Genomic DNA, 16,284 nt, shown 5'->3' on the forward strand with positions numbered 1-16,284 from the left:
CGTGTCTTGCCTGGGCAGAATCTGCTAGTGTCCTCCAGTTTCGATGGCCAGGTTGTCCTCACTCAGTCTGTGCTTTGTCAGTGTTCCCCTGTGTTTTCGGGTTTGGTAACATAGTTTTCTTTTTAGAGCCACAGAGCGCACCAGTTTGATTTGCGTTTCTTGTGTGTGTGTGTGTGTGTCCCAATGACTGATGTAATTTTGTTTGTGTTGTGTTATAATTTGGTTGAACTGTATTTGTTATCATTATGTAGTGTGTTTGTGTTTATCACTGTTATTAGGTATTAGTGCTGACAGCCTCAGGACCACTTGGCTGAGGGCATTGCAAGGCTTTATACTAAAAGGACCATTTCACTTTAAGGTTGCTACTTGATTAATTACTCCAGAACTGTATCGTTGTTTTTTTGTATGTTGGTAATATAAAGTTGATCTAATTCTGCCCTGCATGAATTGTTGATTGTTTTCATTTGAATTTGCTGGATATTTTTGCAAAGATTGGTAGGGTTTCTACTGCCCATTCATCCCACGTATCTGTGTCCGCGACCTCACTGCCATAGAGGGTAACAGGCTTAATTTGAGGATTGTTCACTACATTAACATGGATAGTTGAAGTTGTTATTTTCCTTTATGGAATACATTGCCCCACAGGAATTCTGTTGCAGTTAATTTTAGGCTAATTTGGTATAGTGTGAGAATCATTCCAAACTTTGGCATCCTGTGGTAAAGAAAAGTCTGTTTACCTTACATCTGGGTCTTTTTTTTAAAATACCATAGCTTTTTGTTTCTTTCTATTTCTCCCTCTCTTATCTCTCTCCACCATGCGAATTCCATCAACCCTGCTCCTCACTTCAGATTCCACAGATAACAACCTATGAAGTGAAGTGCCTGTGGCTGCCAACTTCTCTGTCAAGTGTACAACAATGTGGAGCACAGTGCCAGTTTCACAGTCTATCCTGCATTTATGTTTTTTCGCAGAGTAGCCTACAGTTCTCATTAAAAGTGTCTATCCCCCGGGAACTAATTTCCTGCTCACTCTGCTCATACATAACAAAAGCAAAAACAACAACAAAACAACAGGAACAACAACAAACACAAAGTGAAATCAATTACCTTGCTAAATGCAATGACCTTAGCAATGGGAGAGCGACAGATTGTGAACCCCAACATGGGTGGGGCTATCAGGGCTGTTAGCCGTACTTGAACTAATTACAGGGTTTTGCTAGGGTGAATCATAAGTGTTCTGCTTTTGATTTGTATGAGTCAGATACTAACAGCACATGGCAGACTCACCTGCTGTGGGCTTCATGAGGCCTCACTCTCCCATCGCGACTTTAAACAGAGAGTTTACACCAGTGGGCCAGTGACTTCCGTTCCAAATCTTACAGAATGGGGAACAGCTAAATCTGACAGACAAGGAACAGTGTGAGGTTTCTGTCTATACTATAACAGAACTAGAACACCTGTTCCTCGTTTTGTATATTGGAAGCGGGCGCTCCAGCTCTAACAGAGCTCAGTGGTCTAGGGGTCTAGACTTTGAGGTTTAAACTCGTACCCTTGCAATTGGCCAGGTAACAACAAAGAGCCGCTTGGCATAGATCTCTTCTTTTCTGTGTGCTGGCTGTCAGTTGATATTCATGAGGTTTCAATGGAGCATTCTAAGAGAGTTTGCTCAATGTTTGGCAGAGAAAAAAATAGCCCATTCATGCAATGTTTTCGTACATAAGAACTTCTCCCAACTGTATATATAAATTGGCAAATTTCACATTGAATATGTGAGAAAGGGACCAGTTAACCTTGACTATATCAACAAACATTTAAATTGTCAAGAGTCCTGCTAACTCAACTTACAGAACCCAAACTGTCCAAATGTGAAAAATGTTCTAAGGAAAACATGCTAATGCTTCCTTTCACTACATACACATTTATCTAAAAGATAAAAGACCATTCAACACACACACGAAGCAAGGCTTTGTTTTACTAAAGGAAAACAGTTGAAATAATAATAAAAAAAGATTCAAATCCACCCTTATCATTGCAGCTATTATTTATTCTTTTAATATGCTTAATTAACAAGCAATACAATCTCCCTTTTTAAAGAGATGAAAAAAGAAAGGCAATTACAGATGCAATCGCCACATGCAATTGTCCTGGAGTGCATATTAATTGCACTCGCTTTGCATTCCTCATATTAATCAGTTATTTACATGTAAATTGCGGCGGCGTCTATTTCTGCCATCAGGACTCTGCTGTGAAAACTGTGTGTGGAAATGGCAGTGAAGGTATTCAAATTCCGCTCTTTTTCAAAACTCACCTATTGTTTTCAGATAAATGCTCTCAGCTGAGGAAAGAGAGATGCAAAATAGGAGGCAGACTATCAGTTGGACTGTTTGTCCTGTCCATTTGTCACAGAAAAAAAAACCTGTAGTTGTTGCAAGACAGGTGCTCGACAAACAGCTAGCAAATCTGCATGAAATTTGTCTCTGAATTTTATGTTTCAGGATGTCACGTAATTTCTGATAGCGTTGCTGTTTACCACAATGCGAATAATCAGAATTAGATATAAATGCCTCTATTGCCTGAGACTCTATAGAGTGAAAAGATGGGGAATTTTTCAGGAGCTTACCATAGCAAAAGGAAAAAAATTAGCTTGGATACAAGGCAACAGGGGAAACGTTATGCACTCACTGGCCCAACCATCAGATATTGATGTTGGTTCAATACTGACATGAAGCAAAAAAATCAATCTACTGTATACCTGTACATAGATATACATGCACATATATATATATTTACCTAAGGCGATGTTTTTGAAATGCAAACCAAATGCTTCTGATTATATGCCCTCGATAAAAAGCTCTGAGATGTTGAGTGTGAGAAGGGGGCACTCGAAGGAGACAGAGACGGCCGCTGAATTATTCAAAGTGTTGATTCACCGGGCGGTGCTATTATCCCCAGGCGACTTGTGCGAGGCACTTCACCTGTGTGAGTGCACTCCTACCCCGCAGGAGAGAGAGAGGGCGGCATCATAGCCTGGGCCTGCGTACGCTGCGCTTACTCTCTGACATCAACATAAATGCAAAAACAACACAGTCGCAAGCACCACATCTCTCATTACGGTGCCTGAATATTGCATGGATATTTGTCTGCTAAACACAGGGATGGGTGGTGGGGAGTACATGCATGGGAACACATATGCTGTGGAAAATAGTGAAACAAATCAATAAAATAAAAACAAGGCACTTGCCCTTCTACCCCAAGGAGCTCCTCCTCAGCTATACTGGCAAAGGGGTCTATAATTGTTCATGTTGTGTAAGAGGGATTGGAAATGATCGATGTAACACTTGCTGAGGTGTACAATACCATTGTGCCAGTCTGAGATTTGAAGCCACTACTTTTGGTCGCATGTCACAGAATATCCTTGAGAGCACAGAAGGCATCCAATTCTGATCTCACACACATACAAGAGCTCACACATGCTGACACATACAGGCATGAACATGCAGATGCTGTGTAAAAGCACATGATGACTATAAAGGTAAGTACAATTTCAAAAAGTTGACTCTTGAAATCTGATATGTTTTCCTGAAATCACCCTGTGTTCATGAAGACATATTAACGCCTTGAGTTATGCTCAGAGTCTCACATCATCCTAAATCTTCTCTCATCAACCCCTTTTCAACCCGACCTGTGGCAACTATGTTTCCAAGTTACAGGCATGGTGGCCATGCAATCCGATGTGTCTGACAGAGACGAAAGCACTTCCTCATGAATATTCGGGCCAACATATCCCCGGGCAAACACTTCCCGAAATTCCAATTTAGGGGCTTCTCGACTTTGTTCCCGTGAAGCTCAGCGACTGTGAAAGACGATAATCACTGCTTTAGATTGCAGCCCAAAGCAATCACAGCGCAGCAGTTCAAATTAGTCAGAGTGATTTAACACTAGCCATACTTCAGCCAGGCTTTCAGAAGGCCAGCCATGTGAAAAACTGCACAGAGTGCCAGAAACACCAATGTCGCTGTCAAAGCACAAAACCCATCCGGCTTACAGAATGATATTTCTGGAAAGCATCCAAATACATGCTCCAGGCTTAAGGCGGCTTCATAATTTATGAATAGGAAAGCGAGTGTCTAAGAATTTTTTTTTTCACAATTACTATCCATTTGCCTTTTTTGTGGTCCAGTTCCAAGGACCTCACCGGTCTAAAAGCAAGGCTTTGAATTTTTCTGTTTCAGCTTTGGGCAGGAAGCTCACACAGTGGCCCAGAATGGTGCAAAAGGGCACTTTGTATGCATTTATCTTTGAGGCTCGGCAGTGAACAGAGGTCCCGTGCGACTTTTTTTTTTCCAAGTATCCGAAATGCCTCTGATAAAAACCTATTCTCCCAAGACTTTCCTTCAGAGTCCCTTTTATAAATTCGAGAGTTCATAATCTTAATTTGTGACTTTTCTGTCAGAGATCTTGTCAGGTGTACGATGTGTCTGACAGGTTTGAAAAAGGAAAGGAGAGTGAGAACAGCCTGAGGGTCTGATTTTCACCTGGACCACGTCACCACTTGCTGTTAATGAGAAAGCCCATCTATGAGCATCTAACACATGCACCCGTCCTCAGGGACATGGGCTGAGCAATCGAGATACCAGACCCCCTGGGCAAGGATGAGACATATGCAGTTCCTCACTGACTGTCACAACCCGAGGGACAGGGAGCAAGCAAGGCACCGTTTAAAGTATCTGTGGGTGACACATTTTTTCTTTGCCCTCACAGACATACATGCATAATTCTGTTAAAGATATAGTTCAGTTACATGCTTACAATATGTGTGATAGCTGTTTCTATTGCAAACAAAAATATACTCAAGTGCATTGGTGACAGTCTTTTCATGTTAATAAAGTATATTACAATTTCAACTAAGAGGGAGAGGCAGACAGAGGGAGAGAGCAGAGGAGCCACACCCAGAGTGCACTATAGCTAGGTTCACCACCTGGCTAGGGTTAAATGAATCCTCTCAAGCGGGGTTCTCCTAGAATTTACACAAATTACTCTCTGCTCATCCTCCTCGGGGACAAACTTCCAGATACAGTTGTGCTTTAGCTTGGCTGGAGAATACATATGAAGACAGTATCTCAGCTTGAATGCAAAATTCTCAGAGGAAAAGTCTGAGAAGCCAGTTTGTTAGCAGTGATATTGATCTGGAGTTATTCAGTGGAAATCTCTTGGAATTTCCATTTGGACAGATATACAAACACAGTCATGAGACATCCATCGATTTATCAAGATGGAAAGGTTGGGCAGAGGGTGAATTTTAATACGTCCATCCGAGAGGTAAGATTCAAGATTAACCTAATCAGCAGGCCTCGAAACTGAGACAAACGATCCATCAGTTGAGCTGAACTTCAAAGGAAGGGACGGAGAGATGTATCTTTGGCTGAGGATTAGTAATTGCCCCTCCTCCAGCCCTCCAAAAAAACAACCTTTAAGTAAATTACACAAAATTGTCATTGTCATTCAGAACCACAGCCAGTCGTGGATGGCACTTCCATGTGACCCCCGCATTGCCTTATTGTAGTCAAAGGCAGATGGCAGCCCCACTCACTCCATATCGTGCCAAGCAGGAGACCGGGAAATTGGGCCAGTTATCTGTCATTATGTTTTTATGACATATCAATTCGTTTTTTAACTGCAGTGGCTGCTCCTAGTGGTAAAAGAGCTGCGTTAAAGTGGCCTTTTCCCTCAGCTGACCTTCACCACATTGCCCCAAAGCCCAGGTTAAAACAAGGCTGTCATCAGTGGCCAGTAAAATCTTCCCATTTTATTAATCTGCTGACAGCTCCTCTGCAAGATGACAATGACTGCAGAAATTACAGCTGATCATCTCCAGAACACCATTCAAAAACGACTCACTGGTGGGACCAATTATTTTAATACGATTCACTACTGGAATCAATGACTTAACACGATTCACTACTGAAATCAATGATTTAACACGATTCACTACTGTAACCAATAATGTAACACATTTCCCTACTGGAACCAATGGTTTTACATAGTTCACAACTGGAACAAATGATTTAACACGAGCCACTATTAAAGCAAATGATTTAATCAGCACTGCTGCCGTAGCACCCTCCCCCAATTCTTTCAATCACCTCACCTTAACTCTCCACTGTCCACTGAACACACGAGCCTAGATAGCCCTGCTGAATAAAAGAGGGAAGTATTCATTTCCCAAGACATCCCCTCCTTCCAGGAGGTGCAGTATCAAAGTATGAGACAGACGTACGACAGATCATTTAAGTTTGCTACAGTTGGCTCGACTCACATAAATGAGAGTGAAACACAGGCACTCCAACATTGCTGAGGAAATTAATTAAAGCGAAGAATGCAGAACGACTTCCAGAATGTGACACTGATACCAGCACAGAGGCTGTTAGGCAGCTGGATTCAATAACGAGCCGAGCCAAAATTATGACGACCAATTTTACCCGCCCAATTCCCCCAATTGTTTTTCTTGATTTCCCCATGCAGATATCAAATCCTTGAATTGCTTGACAAATAAAAACATGCGACGGAAAACAGAGTTGTGGTGTGGTGATTTGCATGGTGATTGCAGCACCCTGGGCTTTAACACTTGCTGTGGCTTTGTGGTCATATGCCTCAACGAGGCTAGAGTGTGTTTAAAACCAACTGGATTGAGCTTACATTCCTTTTAATAAAGATGTATGCTTTCTCCTGACTCCTTAGAGTGTTTACTCTCTATTTTAAAGCTGGAGGCTCTGTCCTCACCTGAGCTTTCCCTCTGAGAGCAGCTCATGGGGCGGGTCTTCACAGAGCAGCCGACTGGTCTGCACGTCCAGCAGGTACACAAACACACTCTCCTGCAAGACAGATCTGGGGTCAGCTCTCTGCAGACGAACACAAAGACAAACTGAGAGGAGCATCAGGTCTGCGATACAGTGAGAGAGATTGAGAGAATGAGTTCGAAACAGCAATGGCAAACACATTCCTACGCACATAAAAGAGCTGTTCATACCCTAAGAATGCTAGATAAAAAGTCTTTAGGAACGAAAATACAATCTTGAACAAAATTCCAATTTTGAATCTGCATCGCTCCTTATCAATTTGAACCAACACAGAACTGACTGAACTGACTGTTGCTGCATTAATCCTCTACAGTACCACATGGATAAACTTTTATGACTAATATAACACCAATAAAATCATTTTGGGAGTAGGCTTTTTTCGTTCATGTACAGTAACTATGTGGGAGGCCCCTGTCCAGCGCCAGCCAGAGGTACCTTTGAGACTGTTGTGACCTTGCATAATTAAACTCAATCAGCAGAATTCCAGCCATGCGTCATATGTTCCTGAGACGCCCTCCTTTGTCTGTGTGTTTTTTCTCTTTCCTGTCGGCTTGTGGAAAAAGGGAGGGAAACCATCTGCTCTGATGGAAGGCCTGCTCAGCTTTCACCTCAGGATGAGAGTGGCCCAGGTTGAACTGTGAGTGATGTGATTTTGGCAGGATGACTTCCCTTCACCCTGGAGCAGGCTCTGTTGCAAAACCAGCCCCGGTTACACTACAAGATTGGAACCCTGGTTTTCGAGTGCGCTGTGGAAAGATCTAAGCTGCAGAGCGGACGGAGGCTGTTGCTCGCATTCGACAGGGCGAGTGGATTAGGGCGGGGCGCGGAGGCTCGCCAGTCTTCTTTCTGACGCACATCGTACGGCACGCCTCTCGGGCCAAAACGGCGCGCTGGCTGCTCGGAGGCCGTCCCGCACCCTGTCGACTCCGTGGTCTGGAAGTCATGTTTATGTAGGAGCAAGCTCTGGCAGCAGATCAGACCCTCCCTAGGGCTGAAACATTCCCAGCCCTCGTCTGTGTATCCGTGCCACATCCAGCCAGCTTCACCTCTCCAAAGCACACAAACAGCAGAGATTGTGGCTGCCGCACAGAAGTTGTTTTTGTTTGAGTATCATTACTATTCTTTTCATCTTGGTGCGTCTCTGGCTGAGCGTCTTTACCGTGCCCCCCCACACACACTGGCATCTCCTCCCAGAAACACCCTCCATCTACCCCAAGTGTATTTGAGTATGCCTGCCTCTGCTGAAAGACATATTTCCCTCAGAAAACCTCCTCATAATTAATGCCACAGGTCTTCAAAATCCGCCGCCTACCCTACCCATCCACCACCTTTTATGAATCCTGAAATTAAATATGTGAAAGGAAGTAGGTCCTCACATTCAAAAGGCCAGGTGTCACAGAGATTAAAATAATGAGCTGATTCAGCCTTCAGGGAGGGCTAATACAATCTTTATTGCATTCGTATTTTTACCAAAGCTTTATTTATGGAGGATATAACTTCTCCAAAAGGTTCATTTAAAAAAAAATATGGATAAAGCTGCGCAAACAGTGAGGAAATTACTGAGGCACAGAGATAGGTATGCACATGTATAACGACCTCTCAGGGGTTGAGAAGAGGGCACTATTGGAGCCACACCACAATAGGCTCTAGTGTAGCCAGATAGTTTGAACAAATTAGAGGCGAGATGCACCATTGTCCACAGCTCTTATTAATAATTGCTCGACAGCCCAATGCGACTCCAATTAGACACCAATTTAACTTTTCCAATACTCAGTGAAAAGCTGAAGCTGTCGCACATTGCAGATGCAGTCAGCATGCTTGACCAGGAGCTGCTGCCTGCCTTATTCCCTCCCCTCATTCAGACAGACAGGCTGTTGGCTCACAAAATGCAAGCGCCGGAGATGGAACAAATTAGTTTGTTTCTTCGAACGTGTCAGAGGCATCAACAGCCCGTCCTTCCCCTTCGCTGTGCAGAACACATCAGAGAGTCAGGAGGCTGCTCTCTGTCATTACCTCTGCCCGGCGAGCGTACTATCAATCAGTGGGAGAAAATTTGGGCATAAATGAGGTCATGGACTGGTGAGTGTCTATGGTAGCACATAAAACTTCCATCCTTGAAGACAAACACCAAACAGCAAACCCATTCATATCGCAGTGTCATAATCAGACTGTCAGCTAGAAGACAGTCTCCTTTCAAATAGACCCAGGTCTATAGAATAAAACTCTGAAATCTCTGTAACTCTGAAAAAGAGAGTACAGATGGAGAAAATTGGAGAAAAAGATGGAGACTTGACTTTCTTTTGACTGAATGGGATGTCTAAGGTTGAATTTACACTGTGGCTGGTACAGCCCTGCTATTAATGTGTTATTGCAATAGAAGATTCTGTGTCAAAGATTCAAAGTCAGCTTTGGGCAATTATGGTCAAAAAAGGGGCATAGTGATACAATTTGTCACTGACTAAAGAACAAACATATGTTTGTCATTAGTAACTGTGTCCTGGATGTGTGAGAAATCATACACTTGTGATGTAATAACAATAATAACAGCACAATAACTCATATGCCCCTCTTAAAACACAGAGTGGGCCCAATATATGCGTCAATCCCCCACAACTCCCTTTTCAAACTGACCACTGATTATGGTAATTATAATCTACGCATGCAAATGAGGGACACTCGTAAATATCACAACAAAATTAATTGCACAGTTTTCCTCTGCTGCAGATCACGGTTTTATGCCCCTGATCTGTGGGGCTGAACACAGGGAGAGGCAGAGAGTGATGGGTACATAAAACACATCCAGTAAACTGAGTGTTGCTGTAACAGGTGGCGTAGAGGATACGTACCACTTTGGGGAGCACAGCCTCCAGCACTTCCTTGATGGCATCCCGCAAGGAGCTGGTTTCAATAATGGAGGCAAGCCTGAGCAAAGCATCCTGGGGGAAAAAAAAACAAGCAAACAACAAAAAAACAACCAAAAAAGGATTAAAATCAAAACAGAGGGAACATTTTTCTAATGACAAGTTAGCACCAGAGCGGTGTTGCCACTGCAAAGAAAAAAATAAACAAAATAATTTTCCTCACAGTCCACTTCAAAAAGCAGTTTCATCGCTGCAATTATAGCCTGGCAGAACCTGTGCGTTTAATTGTTAATTGGGGTTGCAGACCTGTTCCCGTTTCATGGTTCACCTTTCCCTCTGTGGGTGTTTTTCCAAACTTGTTCTAGTAACACTACCTCATCATCAGCATCATTACCCAGACCCACAGGCAGAAAACCAGAAGGATTCATCTGCCCACAGATGAAAGATATGGATCAACTATGGCCTCCAATTTGAGAAGGACAGTTTAAAGACAGTATTATGCCAGGGTATGGAAATGGAAGTTTTTACTGTCATCTGCATCAAGTAATTGCAAAACATTCAAACAAATGGTGGATCTTATCTTATGAGCACATATTTGAGCTGGCAAAAGAGATCATAAATTAAAACTAGAAAGGAAAGTTTGAGGACAAACTGTAAGTTAGCTTGAAAAAGCCTAGCACAAGCTTTGCTCAAGAAACAGTCTGTATCTATGGCATCTGATGCAGGCTGATTGTGACATCAATTGCAAATGTTACAGACTCAGATTCTGAATGTTCTATCCATGTTAGTCAATGGGAATATTTCGATGTAAAATCATAAATAACTCAAAAAATATTTAAATACTGTTTTTAACCTAAGGTATTTTTTCTCTTTAACTATTTGCCCTTAAAACTTTACTGGCAGGTAATTCAGTATGTTTTTTAAAGAAATGTGATACCTCTTACTTTCACTTGATTGGCTGTTCCGGGGTGGCCATGTGTAGCACTATAAAATTTGAAATCATCTACTTGGCTCCACGCCTAGTTGCCACCAGCTCTCTATAGACAATAATGGGTTTTACTACATGATTGTACAAGGTCATTAGTCTGCACAATACAGATTTCATGCTGATTTCCTACATATAATTGCATTTAATTGCATTAAAATTACATAACCCCCAGTGTATGAAAGGTGTGAAGCATATGGAGGTGAAATCATTGTTTTTACAGATATAGTTAAGTATTAAAATTTCTTACATACAACTGTAGACACATTCAGAAAGCTTGGGGAAACTATCAACTTGTTGGGCTGGGGGGAAGATGCAGCACCCCCCCCCCGTAAGACAAAAATAACATTACGAGACCATCCTGTAATTTAAAAAACTGCTAAACCCTCCACTGTTTTGAACCTTCCCCCTCCAAAATATATGTTACACATGGCTTCGGCACGCTCCATGGCTGCAGCTATAGCTCTTGCGCTTTTGCGTCTTCCTCCTCCTGCCGACCAATCTTCCATTATGGCACATTCCATGCGAGAGAGACATGAAGCACCAAGAGATGACTCACTGTGAGGTGGAGCAAGGTGACCTGAAGAGGACTGCAGGTCCTAAATTGAGGCTCGGTACCCCCACGTTATAAACAAACCATGCGGCAAAACATACAGTATGTTGCCTCTCACACACAGCGAATCAAGGCAAGTCTTTAACAGACGTGTTTCCGTAGCGACAGCCCTAGATCTTGAACCAGCCTGCCTCATTCCCAGTGAGCTCATGCTAATAGAAAGTCACACCGAAAAGGGGAAATGAGTTTGCAAATCAAACAGCACCTTAATTTATTCATCCATTCATTTGTAAAAAAAAAAAAAACCATATACTTTCTGCATTGGACTGACTTATTCCAAGGACTCAATTGCCTTCGTACTTGAATAAGAATAAAAGAAAATTATTTTCGCTGCTCTCAAATGTACCCTGGCAGTAAAAGCTTGCCAAGCCTCCTTTGATTACTTCCAATTTCAATTGAAAGGCACTTGCTGGGGAGAAAAAAAAATAAACAGCAGAAATCAATTTCTGCCATTGAAATGGCAATTCAGCTCACTCAAAATTGACTAAACAGCTTTTAAAATACGACTTCGAAAAAGCTGTGAGCTTTGCTGAGTTACCCATCAAGTTATTGAGGACCTTCCTAAGTCAAGACAAGCATTCAGAGACACTTCCAGAACAGATCTGCCACGTTTTCCAGAGCTTGCTGAAACTCTCCCAAGTTGAGGAGTCTGTGTCAGATGAGCTTTGTCTGCCAAACCATGAAGGCCCGAGATACTGAAATCCACACCGGAGGAATCGAGACTTAAACAGGTGGCACCAAAGCACACTGGATGCTGCACATGATACAAATAACAAGTGAAAATATAAGTGCAACACTGACTGAAATCTGAAACAGCTACTGACTGCTCTATTCACACAGAGCTTTAAAGGCCTTGAAGACTCAAAGTTTTTTTTTAATTATTACTTGGGCTTCATGAATGTTGCATTAATTTCGTCTAACACCACTGCAAAAGAAGGGTTGGACTTAGTGACTGCATGTGGTTCCACCACAAATCCTGGTGCATCTGGGTTCTTCATTTGAATATGTAAAAGTAACTTTGTTAGTTAAATGTATAAAAACACAGGAATTCAATACATCGAATTCAATACATCACAGCTAAGCTATACTCCATTAAAATAAAATCTGTCAGAGTATTGTTTATTGGTGGATCAGGTTCTTCTTATACATAATGACTTTTATAACTTGCATTTGACACATTTCAACTTATACAGCCGGATATTTACTGAAGCAATTCAGGTTAAGTGACACGCTGAAGGATTGAACAGCTGTGTGACGCTAAGATTTGATCCGGACACACTGCCAAGTCCTGTTTGCTTCACAACATTAAAAGCCAATGATTGCAGTTGTTGCCCTGATCTGGAGCGGTGCTGCGACAGCTGAGACAGAGGTGGAAAGCTTTTGTCGATGCAGCGAGAAGTGCTGTGCATTTCACACTTCCTAACAGGTCACGAGACAAAGCCGGTTTCCCACCACCGGCACCGCTGAGCCATGAATGTTCGGGAACACCATGCGAACGGTTTCCCGCTACCTGGCCAGAACAGCAGGAAACAGCTACAGCTTGCTTCCCTCCCCAGGTTATCGCCACTCCTCCCAAATCATAAATCAGACACAGTCCGCATAATCACCGCAGAGGCAAAGCTAGACTGGCGGTGAGGCAAACTATAAACAATGTAGCGTACGAGCGGCTGAAAATTTGCCAGAGGCGGAATAGCCCCTGCGGCGCCCAGAGCCCGGGACGCCTGAAGGGCATTGCTTGACTTAATCATGCCCTGCAACGAAAAAAGAAAACAGGGAGATTACCATCACATTCCTCACGCTGCGCAGGCAGAGCTTCGCAGATAGGGCACGTGCGGCGGCTGTCACCGAACAGCTCGGCTCACATTCGGGGTAACGACATGTGAAAGCAGCGCACACCGCTCGGGCGGAGAGCCCGGCCAGAGCCATCAGTTACTGCTTTTTGTGATGAAAGAGGAAAACGGCCGTGTGTGTCTGTGGAGGGAGGGAGGGGGGGGAGGTGTGTGTGTATGTGTGTATATGTGTTTGAGAGAGAGGGAGAAAGAGAAAAAAAGAAAAAGCTAATTATTGTACGTCTAGTCTATGATCAAAGAATGTGTGTTTGCATTTTCCTACAAATGGTGCCATTACAACATGAAAATCACATTAAAATCAGTGAAAGACTTTGCACAACCTTTAAATGAACAAATAACCCATAACTTTAATCCCAGTCATAAATCAGTTTCCTAAAGACGACCTGCAGAAAAAGTCTTGGTAATGGCACAATGTCTGTCTGAGATATAGACCTACTTTTCGTTACTCCTGATGAAAAGCTGTGTGACTCCAGCAACCGAAAGTGATTGTTCGAGGGAAAACATGTTGAATTAGAACGGGGAAGCAGCAAAATTAAACACATTATTTTCTTAATCAGACACTCCACTGTTGCAGCCAATTACGGTAATCCTTTAAATGTCTGTGGTGGAAAAACACAACACACCAGCAATGCAGCCTGTTAATTTACACAATTTACATTACCGGCAATTTGAGAACAGAATTAAATAGAATCCAATTACGACTCTGAGTCAAAGGTTTAAATTGCAAGAGCCTCTCTCTCTTTCTCTCCCTCTCTGTGAACTTATCACTTCGAACCAGACTTAGTGCTGAAACGCTTAAGTTAAGAGTGTGACCTCTTCAACCAGCCTCTCAGATTTCCATGCACTTGCCTGCCCTCATGAGTTGAAATCCTTGGCTTTAAGTGATCCTGCTGCTGACCCCTATGCCTGACACCTTGCCTGATCGCCTGTGTTATTATCTTCAGTTTTCGCTTAATTCCAGCTATTTCTCCCCTGTCTGCTCCCTGAAATCAAATTCTGAGATGTAGCGGTTTTGCAAGGAGCTTACTCAATGAAAGCACTCAAAGCTAAGCCTTCTGGGCAGGAGAGGGAATTTGGGAATGAGATAAAATTTTTTAAAAAGAAACCTCTTCTTTTACAAAGTGTGTGTGTATGTGTGTGTGGGTATGTGCATGTGTGTGTGTGTGTGTTTTGAGGAGAGAGATTACTGAGCCCCAGTCTGTGTAAAAACGCTCAGGTATAAAAGCTTGCCTTAATGCAGTGACTGATTCAGGTCAAGCGCTGCCAGTTCTTTTTTAAATTAACTAATGGGAATAAAGTTCACTTTAACCTTTAAAAAATGTGTTTAACTTTGAAAAAAAATTGCACCAACAATCAGAGCTTGAAATATTGCGCAGTGAGAGAGGGAAAGAGAGATGTGATTTTTAAAAAGGTTTTTATTTAACATTAAAAAGAGCATAATTTGGAAAAAGGGAAAAAATGTAAAACAAAAGAAAAAAAAAACAAAAGATACTTGACTTTTAAAAAGGTCTTTATTTAACATAAAGGAAAAACATACAAATATATTTATAAGTGATGACTAAAACTGGAGACAGAAAGGAGGCAGGCTTTTCCTAACACCACATTTGCATTATTTCTTTACAACAGTCTATTCTTTTTTCATTTTATCCTACATACAATCAGAAATGATGCATGTCAAATGAATCCCACCTCTCCCAGTCACCTCCCTTCATTCAGCTTACCGTTAAGAAAAAGGGTGTCCCCGAGACAGAAGAGAGATATACAAAGATAGACGCTAATTAATCTCCTTTGCAATGATGAGCAATTCTTTGTGATTTGTCCTCCCTGGCTACATAAGCACCTTACTGAAAAATATTATTAAAACATGACTTATCAAACGCATTTCATATTCAGTTCAAGAGATGTCGCACGTCTCTGTAGAGCAAAATCATTTGACTTCATGCTCGAGTCATGCAGCATAATTAAAATGATCCCACAGTTGGTACCGCTGCAGATTCTAAATCAACCCTGCAATTAATTAAAGTGGGCTGATATTTGCCTTACAGTTTTATTGATGTCAAGGTGCGCATTCGCAACAGCAATAACTGAGTGGAATACATCAATTTAATAGTTATCCATGTAACTCAGTGACACATTAGATTCAGCCTAACTACACAAACGGCACAGTTTGTGTAAATGCCGCCAACTATGTATGTTCCATGTGATTTTTAGGCTAAAAATAAAATGGAAATGAGATGCAAAGTTGACTTTTCGGGTGAGAATCCAACGAGTTGGGGGCGTTCGTGGTTCACCACACTTCCGAACAGATCAGATAGATCGCGTGTACTGATGCACTGTTGAGTAAAACTCATTAAACCTTAGCTGCCCTTCAGGTTGATTAACCTTTCCCATTAATTACTGTGGCGGGAGGGAGTAAATGTCAAGCTGAGAGAGGTGACATATCAGGGGACAGGGTGGCATCTACAGCTCCACAAAAACAAACCCATCTACTGAATGCAGACAGGTGCTTTTGATGGTCAGTACTGGGACTCCAGAAACACAGGAATTTTGTCCCCTAACGAAGCCAGTCAAAACAGAAGGGGGAAGAAAAAGAGGGGAGGGAGGCTACATCTCTTCCTTTAGTGATTATATAAAGTATTTCATGGTTTTCTAATTTAGGATAGAATGTGGAGCATGAGACAGCCTTTTTGCCCCGATTCTAGTCTGTTTTCCAGTTGCAACATGGATGCAGAGCACCACTGTTTGACCTCATGAGCTCAACAGGAAAATGTGTTATTTTTTCCTGCTTAAATGCAGTGTTTCATGTAAATAATTTATTTATGAAGGTCAAAAATCACCTTAAGATAAAGAGGATTGATGTATTAATTTCATGGCATAAAACCGATAATTTTACAGGAAAAGTGCCCCCCGCCCCCACAAGCCTCACCTCAAGCACGCCCACACACACACACACACACAGAGGCACGTAACTCCTCAATATCTAAAGGCAGCAGTCTGTACCGACATCAAGCACTTTCAATACGCCATCTGCTTTCCCTCATAATGCCTTAGCCTCACCCTGTCATCTTAACAGACAGCAGATGACACTTTATTATGGTTTCTTACAATAAAAAACGAC

The 16,284-nt window shown here is 42.3% G+C and overlaps 1 protein-coding gene across 4 annotated transcripts in view; it reads right to left on the reverse strand.

The window, feature by feature from the left end:
* The window catches only part of LOC118782813 (cGMP-dependent 3',5'-cyclic phosphodiesterase), a 162,228-nt gene that overhangs the window by 42,391 nt on the left and 103,553 nt on the right, over window positions 1–16,284 (reverse strand). For all 4 annotated transcript variants that reach the window (XM_036536389.1, XM_036536391.1, XM_036536390.1 and 1 more), the window contains 2 exons: window positions 9,704–9,793; window positions 6,781–6,872 (listed from right to left, as the gene is read on the reverse strand). In XM_036536389.1, coding sequence (XP_036392282.1) covers window positions 6,781–6,872; window positions 9,704–9,793 — 182 coding nt within the window. The remainder of the gene's footprint in view (window positions 1–6,780; window positions 6,873–9,703; window positions 9,794–16,284) is intronic.

The sequence above is a fragment of the Megalops cyprinoides genome, chromosome 9 (genome assembly GCF_013368585.1).
Source record: "Megalops cyprinoides isolate fMegCyp1 chromosome 9, fMegCyp1.pri, whole genome shotgun sequence".
NCBI classification, from domain to species: Eukaryota; Metazoa; Chordata; class Actinopteri; order Elopiformes; family Megalopidae; genus Megalops; species Megalops cyprinoides.